Here is a 9905-nt window from a genome sequence, read left to right on the forward strand (position 1 = left end):
TAACAATTCAATTGGTAGTGCAGTGAGGATCTCCAGCGACCTTCGAGTGTCACAGAGGTACCTGTAACATTAATTCTGAATCGAATTTCATCTCAACAGCGGCGGCCCACTGGATCTGCGTGATTCCTAGCAGGCCGTGTGTAAGCAGACATCTAAGTGTCATAGCGAACGCTGCTGACCTATAGCGTTGAACTTGAGAGTCGAGGCGGGCCCCTAACGACCACTGGAGGTTAATAAATTGGGAAGTATTGCTGTCTTGAATGAATGAACAGTCGGCAGATTATGTCATGGCAGTCTCAAAATGGGCAGTGAATACCTTTTTAATCCTGCCGGCAATTGCCGCCCGAGGTTGCTTTTCTACCATGGCTAGCGTCGTCGCTCGTCTGATCATCGATGCTCCTTTGTCAGGACAGAGAATTTTCCCTTTTATTTGGATCTTCAATTCATAAATACTCACTCCTATGATTTGTGGTCTCCCCAAGCTCCAGAATCAGGCGCCTGCCAAGAGGAAACAGGTTCTTAGATCTTTTCACGATCCAGAATCGCACGGGAATAGATATACCACGGGACTGTAATACGAAGACGCCCTACTTTTACAGCTACTAGCCGTAGTTCATCTGCTCATTTCCTTCTACGTCGGAAATGAAGAACTCGAACTGGGACGACTTTGCATCTATACCAAACTTGCGCTTCGACGCGACCTGGGCTACTATTGTCGATGCGTATAAATGCTCGCAGGTAGTTTGTTATTCAATGCGATCTTTTCCAATGATTTCTCTCTTCTTTGCAGCTTGCGTTTTCCTGCTCCCAACAATATTCGCCCAAAGCGATTTCGATTGGCGCAATGTTTGTCTTATTGCTCCCGACGCGTCGGACGCGCCATCACTCATGATACATCATAGATCGAACCAACGACCAATTTGTCTTGGGTCGACTGTTACTCCAACTACAAGTGCGCGCGCTTCCAGGTATGCTTTCTGGTTTTCCACTGCAGTATTTGCCACTAACATTTTGCTACACCCTGCAAGGTTCCCATCGACTACTCTAACGAGGATGGGAACAAAGCTGCGCTCGCGGTAATCAAACTTCCTGCGCAATCCCAGGAAGATTATAAAGGTGCCGTACTTATAAACCCCGGAGGTCCTGGAGGTAGCGGAGTTGCTACAATAGCTTCCGCCGGACCCTTATTTGCATCGATCATCGGGAGCCAATACGACCTTATCAGCTTCGATCCTCGTGGTATGTTGACCTACATTCTTCAATATCTACCCATCTCACACTGCAAGCGCATTGTAGGGATCGGTAATTCGACACCTCGAGCAGAGTTCTTTCTCACAAAAGAAGAACGTTTACTTTGGCTTGCCAATCCAAATCATTGGACGGCCACTCCTAACACGACCTCTGACCAGATCCCTCATCTATGGGCATCGTCGCATGTTATAGCCGAAGTGGCAAAGGAAAGGGATAACGGAATCTTGAACTATATTGGTACTGACAATGTTGCACGGGACATGCTGGCAATCAATGAAGCTGCGGGTCATGAGAAGCTGCAATATTGGGGATTCTCGTAAGCCAGCATTTCCTTCTCTTCGTTCGATGGCTAATCGCTTCCGTCCAGTTATGGGACGGTTCTTGGTACCACGTTTGCTACAATGTTTCCCGTGCGCTACCCCGTCTTTCTTGCATCGGACTGTTGTTTAATTATTCTTCTAATTTCCAGGATAAAGTTGAACATATGGTGCTTGACGGTGTGTATTCGACTTAGGTTTTACTCAAGCACGTTCACCCATATTGATCAGGCGTAACGGATATCGATGGCTATTACAGTGGTAAGATATATATATTGCAATGTCTCCAAGCTTACAGTATGTGATAATTCTTTCTTTTCAGGTGACTGGCGCAACAACTTTGTCGATACTGATAAATCCATGCAACTTTTCTTCGACGGATGCGCGGCCGCTGGACCTGACGCATGTGCTTTCTATGCCCCTACTGCAGAAGAGATATCCAATAATCTCGACTCTCTGTACGAGTCTCTTCGCACTCAACCAGTCCCGGTTGTCACCCCTTCATTCTACGGTGTTGTCGACTATGTCATCCTGAGAACTGTAGTCAAGGCTTGCATGTACCAACCGTACACCCTGTCTTCTATCCTTGCCAAAGGTCTTGCTAGTCTCGCCGCAGGAGATGGCAGCGTCATTTACGCGATGCAGGCTACGCCAGAAGACCCGTCTTCCATCTATAACAATGGACTGGAGGCAGAAATTGCCATTTCCTGCAGCGATTCCGTCAATAACACGGATACTTTGGCAGATCTGTATGCCTATTGGGACAGTATCAAAGGCATATCGGCCTTTGCCGATTTATTTTTCGCGCAGAGGATCGGATGCGTGTGTGTAGATTCCTTGATAAACGTATATGTGTTACTGATCCTATGTTCCTTCAGTGGATGGAAGTTCCATCGCGAAGGCAGATTTACAGGTGAGCTTTTACTTATACATATCCCTGGGACTTGTACTTGAGTAATCTTTATAGGCCCGGTCGGTAGCAACTCTACTAGTCCTATTCTTTTTATAGGAAATACGGCTGGTATGTACATTGGTTTCGAGCCCTCTCTTGCTGCTGATATCAATGTATCATCCAGATCCTGTCACAGCCGTAGCCGGGTAAGTCATTCCGGAATTACATGTTAGGCCCACCTGATTTGTCCATCGTTAGGGCTAAAAAGGCGTCCAGCGTATTCCCTGGCTCCGTTGTTCTAACTCAAAACTCATCAGGAGTAAGTAGCCATTTGAAAATAACCTTCCGTACACTCACTCTGCCGTTGCTATAGCACGCATCCTTAGCCGCATCATCTGCGTGCACGCGAGCCTACATTCAAGGGTACTTTCAAAACGGTACTCTTCCCAGCGATGGAACAGTCTGTGAAGTCGAGTCTCAGATGTTCCCAGCTTCGTCAAACGTAACTGGCAGTTAGCGACATGATTTTCTTGGGTAGGGAATATCCTGTGGCCTAGTTGCCAATTATTTCCGTTAAAGGTATTGTAACAACTCATCAAATCTATTCTCCTGATTGCTCTTTACCGCTTCATTTCCGGTTTGCTTCATTATGGCACCCTGCGTTCCATTTGACATGTCTTAACTTTGTCCTCATATAACCCTGTCATCATAAATGTGTTGAAGTTCGAGCACAGGAGGGAACGAAGATGAGCAACTCGTTTATACCTAGTATGTCGACATGGTGGTAAACGGTAAAGGAAAGAAAACTGTGGGTACGGTAAGTAACGGGTTCGGAGCCGGTTGATTCCGACGGCTCGTACAGCCACAGTAACTCCAATTAAAATGTTCTACCTAAATTCTAGTACCACCGATGGTTCGTGATCTGTGCAAGGACAAATCAACAATTCAATGATTTGCGGGTCCAGGGTCCTAGCAAAGCAGATCACAAGAAACAATTGTTAGAAGCCGTAGCCTACCATAAGAGTTAGAAAGGATTAGGCAAAAAGTGAAAGAAAAAAGCTGGACATCCAATGCGCAATGAACGTTGAATGAACGCGATATGAACATCGAAGCATGCTTGCTGACTCAGCCCGCTGGAGGCAGCACGAATGTCGGGAAGTCACAGTCACGCTCGTTGCTCTTCGAGTTCCGACCATCATGAGGGCACTATTGCGTGCGAGCATCGCCTTCCAGTCCTTCCGTCGATGCGCAAATGAACCATACAACTCAATTATTCCTCTTGACATGTCATCCAGCCCGAAAAGTTGCACTTTTCCTCGCGATTTGGGCAAACAAAAAAAGCCGCCGTGATGTCATTTGACTGAGAAGGTGCATCTTTACGTATACCAGGAAAATATTTTTGACTGATAGGCCCGATTACTTGTGGTAGACAACACCTTTCTAAAGTTCCAGGTCACCTGACGCGCCTTTCAGTGCTGGGCTGGAGAAAGAGTCTCGCGTTACACATCCATGTCCAGAATGTTCGTCATTTTTTATAGCATGAATCTATTGTTTATACTTACGCCTCTACGTACCAGTAGGTGTCTTCTAAATATCTTTCTAGACCCGTGTCTGCTCTGAGACCAAGAGATTTCTGTGTCGGAAATGACGAAGAGCCCGGCCAGACAACAATCAGACGCTCCAGAAGCACCTGCAAGACAGATAGTCCTTCCTGCGACTGCCGGGACTCCTAAGTGAATGCAAGAGTGTCGTCTTATCTAGTCATCACTCCGTGCGTCACGCGCTTCTTGGCAAGATTCACCCCTTTGATATATGTCCAGATGCCGGAGTGAAACAGAAAGAGGGTTCGAGAAGCATCGGTTTCTTATGCACCCACTCTGGATTCTAGGTATGGCAGAGCTATCATTAGAAGAATTCTATGCTGATCCTTTTTCAGTCGCGAGAAATTATTTTCCGAAGAATGACCCAGCCGTCGCGAAGGGCACTTCTAGGCAGGTTCCGAGATTGGTATCCCAGGGCGGTATGTCGCCGATCTTCATGGGTTTTTCTGACTCGCGTTCAATAGGATACTCCGTTTGTAGAGTATAGAGAAGGATCTCGCTCCCGGAGATTTGGGTGAATGCTATCGTCCAGAGAGCTAATGTCATCAATTGACATTTAGAAAGTACGGCCTTATGCTGGTGACTTTTCAACTAGAATTGCGTGCAGCGCACCAGCTCGCTGAGATCATTTGATGTAGCATAATCGAGATCGCATGCTACAACGTGATAATCAGCAACCAGAAGGCGTATTTCTATGTGCTTCAAAAGGCAGCTCTGTTCTTACATACCGCCTTCGTGAAATATGAGGACTATAGACCCCTTTGCCATACCAGCCGCCGGTGATCGCTAGTCATATACATGGTCCAATGGGCGACAAAGAAATTCCGAACCTCGTGAACGGGGACAGTCTGTCTCGTTGCTTTAGCGACATATGCGGTATTAAGCTATGCAGCGGAACTCCACCTTCTCAATACCGTCTTTGATACCGTCGGTTATAGCGCTCTTGCTTCAGTACATTAGAGGAAGAGGAGGGCGTGCATGTTGTCTGAGTGCTGCAGGTAGCGTCTTCTGCTTACTGATAACGAGGAGCTAGTCGGGAAATGAAGCTAGAGGAGCAATGTCGACGTGCTGCGTAGTGTCGACGGAGATCTAGAGACGGTGTGGGTATAGATCAGTGATAGATAACATCAATTCGAACTCCCATTGAAAGGCACTAGCTGTGACATTTTTAGCGTGGACCATCGCGAGCACCCACACTTGCCAGACTCACCGTCGGGATTGGTAAGTATCTTAGCCGATTTCTTTTCTTTCTATGAACGTTCTCGTAGTTTCTATCAAAAATAGTATGTAATGTTGTATGTAGAGCGGGACACCCTTGTGCGTTTGCCCTCAAGGGTTCCCTGCTCCTTCGTTTTCTGAGACTAGAGGAATCGCGAAGCCGAAGATGTTGGCGGAACTTGTGGCAAACGAACATATTGTGGCGTTGATTCGTCGGATGATCGGGCCGGATATTACTACGAAACTACTTTTAGTCTGTGGTATGTACTCTACGCGTCCTAAAGATAATAGACGCTAATTAAACATTGTGTCGTTTACAGGAACGATTAGGTGTGCAATAGATAATCGTCAGTGTTTCGTGGTCCTGAGTCCTGTCAGAATCCAGGTAAGGCATCTCTGACGTTCCTCCATACATGCCCTGCCCACCATGCCTTCGAAGCTATTATCAAGTCAGCTTCTTCTGATGACATCCTTGAGTTGTGTGCTTCATTTCCGCATCCCCCGAGCCCAATATCTATCTGCTTCTGCATATATGTCGCATCCGGATCGTCTAGCGAGTCGACCTGTATTGCTTCTTTCCCATACATCGCCGCGATTTCACGAAGCGTCACCGATTGTCCCTCCAATCTGAAGACCTGATTCGCTAGTTGCGAGATGGAATACGACGTTAGCACATGCCCAATGAAGCCTTGCATAAAAGTGTGTCGGCGCCTCACGGAAAGAAAGGAGAAAGTCCACACACCTGCGATGTCAATAATTGACGTGAAGGACGCCTGAATGTTTCCCGAACCAATAATTGAAACCTTTCCAGGCGCGGAAGAAGATGCAACAAGCCAGGGAATTCCCTCAGCACATATGCCAACCTGCGGTTGTTTCATCGACATCAGCGGATATCAATAACACCATTACGATAAGTACCAATACTCTTGTGGTTGGAAGGCCGATTCTAGTCATATATTCTACGCAATGAGAAAAATGTGTTCAGCCACGGTCACAGCGGCGTGGGGAGAGAACTCACGAGCATAACCTTCTCGGACCATAGACGTGCTTTGAGTATACCCTGGAAGCGGAAAGCCAAAGTCGTTAGGAATAAAAAGCTTAACGCCGGCCTGCTTGGCAGCATCCCCGATCCCGGGTTGAAGGTCAAGAGCTTCACCATGAAGACAGCTGACAACTATTTCCACGCCATAGGTGGTGAATGATGAAATTAGACTGCGCTTGTCCCTATAGTCCAAGCGAACGATGATGGAGCCTCTGGGTATCTCCTCCGGAGTCGAGGAAGAGTCTCGTGAAGATGCGAATACAATGACATACGCTCCGCATACAAGAAGTTGCTACATTTTTGGTGTGAAGTTGTCAATAAATCATCGGAGCACCTATGGATGAAACATAGCAGCACACCTCAGTGATACGTCTTGAGAGATTGCCGGTGCCGATAACTGCAGCTAGCATGATAGAAGGCATTGCAGGTGAACTCGATGACAGTTCTGAAGGATTGTCTGCCTGTCCATTTTATCTTAACTCATTAAATATAATCTCACTTTAACGTAGCCAGCGCCAAAACAGATTCTAATGAAAGATCTACTTGGCGATGTATGTATGAGGAGCTACCTATAAATTTGCAATATGCCATGACCCGTGAGTCCAGCTTCAATGAATTGGTAACGAAAATATTCCACGAGATGGATGCTGAGCATGAATCATAAATTTGTTGTCAGCGGGCCTTGTCAAAGATATCAGGGTAATGTCTGCTTCCTCCGTTGCGCACATGCGAGCCACTTTGAGGGGAAAACTTAAATCAGACACCGGTAGATTGCAACGGCAACCGCGTCACGCGTGAATCCGTCGTCCGAAAATATACTTGTTAATGTTTGCAACCACAAAAAAATGGCTGTAGAAGGCCCAGTTCAGCGGAAGACTGTTTTCATACGCCATCTGGCGTAGCAGAGGCCAGCTCCATGACGACATCCTTAATCTCGCTGAACGAGCACACTCCTAAATCGAAAGAGTAAGTAAGAATGGGCGAATTTGATAATTAACCGCAAATTCACCGGTAAAGACCGGAACGGGATATTAAAATTCCCCGAAACACCGGAAGGGCTGCAAAGGGTCCTCGCAGCTACGTAACCCTCTTTCGTATGTTTCCCATCAACTCCGTCACTCAGCGCAGTCGATACATTTGCGGCCTTACCAAGGTCCTTGGCACACTGCACAAGTATGTAGCTGGAGATTACCGCCCACACACTTTGCGATGCCACGGCCGGCGTCTTGTATCAGTAACGAAATCATAGCAAGCCTGAGCTATTTCGGATTTTATGAATCCTGACGGCATGCATGCAGTAGTCAGTTCGTTCTTTCACATCAATTCCTGAGGGCCCTGCTTCTCATGAAGGCAGAGCAACGGTTTTCCCCATCACTCGATCCCGATCAGCATTGAAACCGGCGTCTTCAGGGCCAGCGGCTACCGGGATCTCAGTAGATCCGGTATTCAGTTGTCCTTACAAAGTCGCCGGATGCTTTATATCCTGGCGCTGGTGTTGTTCGCTAGTCAATTTTGGAGGCTATTTACGACAGTATAATCGCACGAATGAGTATGTGTACGTGTCATCAGCCAGGGACACTGAATCCTAGTCGACACCAGGACATGAAGAGCAGGAGATTTGTTGGGCGATTAATGCTGAACAGAGAAGCGTGGCGACTTCCGTCCCGGGGATACTTCAGAAATACCTCCGATGCTTTCACTGACGACGTGAAGTCTCAGCGCTCAGATGGCCGCCCAAGGACAATCACACGAGTCGATTTCAGGTACGCAGACATCGCGACGGTTACGAACACTGGGTTTGATATTGGGAGATGTCCCCTCCTTCTCAATCTCTCTCCGCATATTCATGTACATTCACAACATCATATTGATGCAGCCTCCGGTCCAGAACACTACTCAATGGGACCTCGTTCTCGGTGGTTATTTCTCTCGACTACGGAGCCTGGGGTTTAATTTGTCTGCCATTGAGAGTGCTGGTTGACGTAAGATATTCTACAAACTACACCCCATGATACAAACGAACGACATTTCCAGGCTTTCGAAACATTTCCGACGGCTTCGTCGGGTCAACCCGATCGTCGTTCGGCGTGTAATAAGCGGTACCGCCGTTCCCTCGTTTAGAAACCAATAGCCACGGCACTATTCTGTATGACGGCAGGCAGCTCGAACGCACGGATTATCAGCTCGGTCGCCCTGATTCTATGGATCTTTCTCAGAGTATCGCGGGTATCAAGATTATGCCTGCCTGACAAACCATTCGCTTAGCTCTTTGCATTGAATACGCGGCTGTACAATTTTTATGGGTCATAACTAGAGTCTTTTTGCATACAAATAAGTCCCAAACTTCCCCAACACGTGTGTTCTTTATTTCCAATACTTTGTCCTCTGCGTATAGAATTGTTCGGGATTGAGTTATGTGGCAGGTTGAGTACCGGTCATGAATACTATAGCCTAACGTAGGCTACGAGACAATGAATTTGATGGTAGAAATGAGAAATGATACGTCGAAAAATACATGGCCACGACCTAGATGCAGAAATCCCAAATCTCCAGGGCATGCTAATATCCTGCATTAGCAGCGTTCGGAAAGCGAGGAATGCACTGAGTTTCCCGTATTTGGTGCGACAGGGTCGAAGGAAGAGGATGGAGGCTCTAATAATCATTAATCATCATCGATTCATGCCGTCACATGTCAGTGTGGCAACAAACCCGTTCTCCTGAGGACACCAGTAGAAAAATTCATCGTCATGTCAATTTCTCATTGAAGCAGACTGCTTTGATGGGATGCCATTACGTGGCCAGTATTGTAACCAAGCGAGCCCGAGTCGCCGCGATGTAATTGAACACTAAGGTTCAAGAGAAAATTATTGCTAAGAGCATAGAGGGACAACCGGAAGATATGCCGCAAAGAAAGGCGTCAGAGACCAGGAATGGCACCTTGCCGAACACGACGCAATAATCCATCTATGAAGTGGCTCTTTTCGTTAATATATTACAGATGGTGCCTTTCTGGACAATGATTTCGGATCGTTCCATACGGTATTCATGCTTGCGAGAAAGAACGAGCTTCGCTCCTTCTTTCGCTGGAAGTCCGGGAGCACCCGTGGGTTATCCTAGGCCAGATTCTGGAGAAGGGTAGTACATCAATCAGCGTCGGTTAGTGTCACATTCACCCATGGAACCTCTTTCCCCGTCTTCGCCTTCGGCCCCGGGCTTTAAGTATGCGCAAGGATACGAAAAATAGACCCTATGAGTAGGCCGGTTGCAAAAAAGACTGTAATGGCAATATGCGTTACGGCCCTGGAGAGACATTCTTTGATCAATAGGGACGTAAAGTTCGAGTTCGTGCGGTAAAATACTGAAATCGTCCTGAGTCCCCGAAACGTACGCAGTCAAACGCCAGCAGAGTGGTACAAATCAAGCGCTTAGAGCAGATTTGAGGCACGCTATAGAGCAAAGATTTGAGGCACGGAAGTAGTAAAAGAGCACAGACAATTTGAGTGGGAGCCCATCGGATTCCCACAGCATGAAAATAAACGACTCAAGGCGTTTCCTTGCGTCTGCCAGGTATGAAACAGTATGAA

At 47.1% G+C, this 9905-nt stretch overlaps 3 protein-coding genes across 3 annotated transcripts; 2 read left to right on the top strand and 1 right to left on the bottom strand.

The window, feature by feature from the left end:
* Positions 1-347: 347 nt before the first annotated feature.
* Positions 348-3288, top strand: EV420DRAFT_1548701 (TAP-like protein-domain-containing protein). The gene is made up of 14 exons (XM_060473400.1): positions 348-738; positions 791-846; positions 903-968; positions 1029-1239; positions 1297-1567; positions 1619-1661; positions 1721-1748; positions 1800-1829; positions 1891-2392; positions 2447-2481; positions 2536-2589; positions 2645-2666; positions 2719-2779; positions 2834-3288. The coding sequence occupies exons 1-14, from the start codon at positions 729-731 to the stop codon at positions 2975-2977; spliced, it is 1533 nt and encodes a 510-aa protein (XP_060329822.1). The 5' UTR covers positions 348-728; the 3' UTR covers positions 2978-3288.
* A 2323-nt stretch (positions 3289-5611) lies between these two features.
* Positions 5612-6743, bottom strand: EV420DRAFT_1688864 (uncharacterized protein; the record flags this gene model as incomplete). Its single annotated transcript, XM_060479314.1, has 5 exons — positions 5612-5967; positions 6022-6142; positions 6198-6238; positions 6298-6613; positions 6681-6743. 5 exons carry the CDS (start codon positions 6741-6743, stop codon positions 5654-5656), a joined length of 855 nt encoding a protein of 284 aa, XP_060329823.1. The 3' UTR covers positions 5612-5653.
* Positions 6744-7237: 494 nt separating this feature from the next.
* Positions 7238-8674, top strand: EV420DRAFT_1748659 (uncharacterized protein; the record flags this gene model as incomplete). Its single annotated transcript, XM_060480250.1, has 7 exons — positions 7238-7287; positions 7339-7494; positions 7732-7852; positions 7891-8084; positions 8198-8303; positions 8356-8420; positions 8480-8674. The coding sequence occupies 7 exons, from the start codon at positions 7238-7240 to the stop codon at positions 8568-8570; spliced, it is 783 nt and encodes a 260-aa protein (XP_060329824.1). The 3' UTR covers positions 8571-8674.
* Positions 8675-9905: the final 1231 nt, after the last annotated feature.

Source organism: Desarmillaria tabescens (genome assembly GCF_030435595.1).
Source record: "Desarmillaria tabescens strain CCBAS 213 chromosome Unknown EV420scaffold_21, whole genome shotgun sequence".
Classification (NCBI taxonomy): Eukaryota; Fungi; Basidiomycota; class Agaricomycetes; order Agaricales; family Physalacriaceae; genus Desarmillaria; species Desarmillaria tabescens.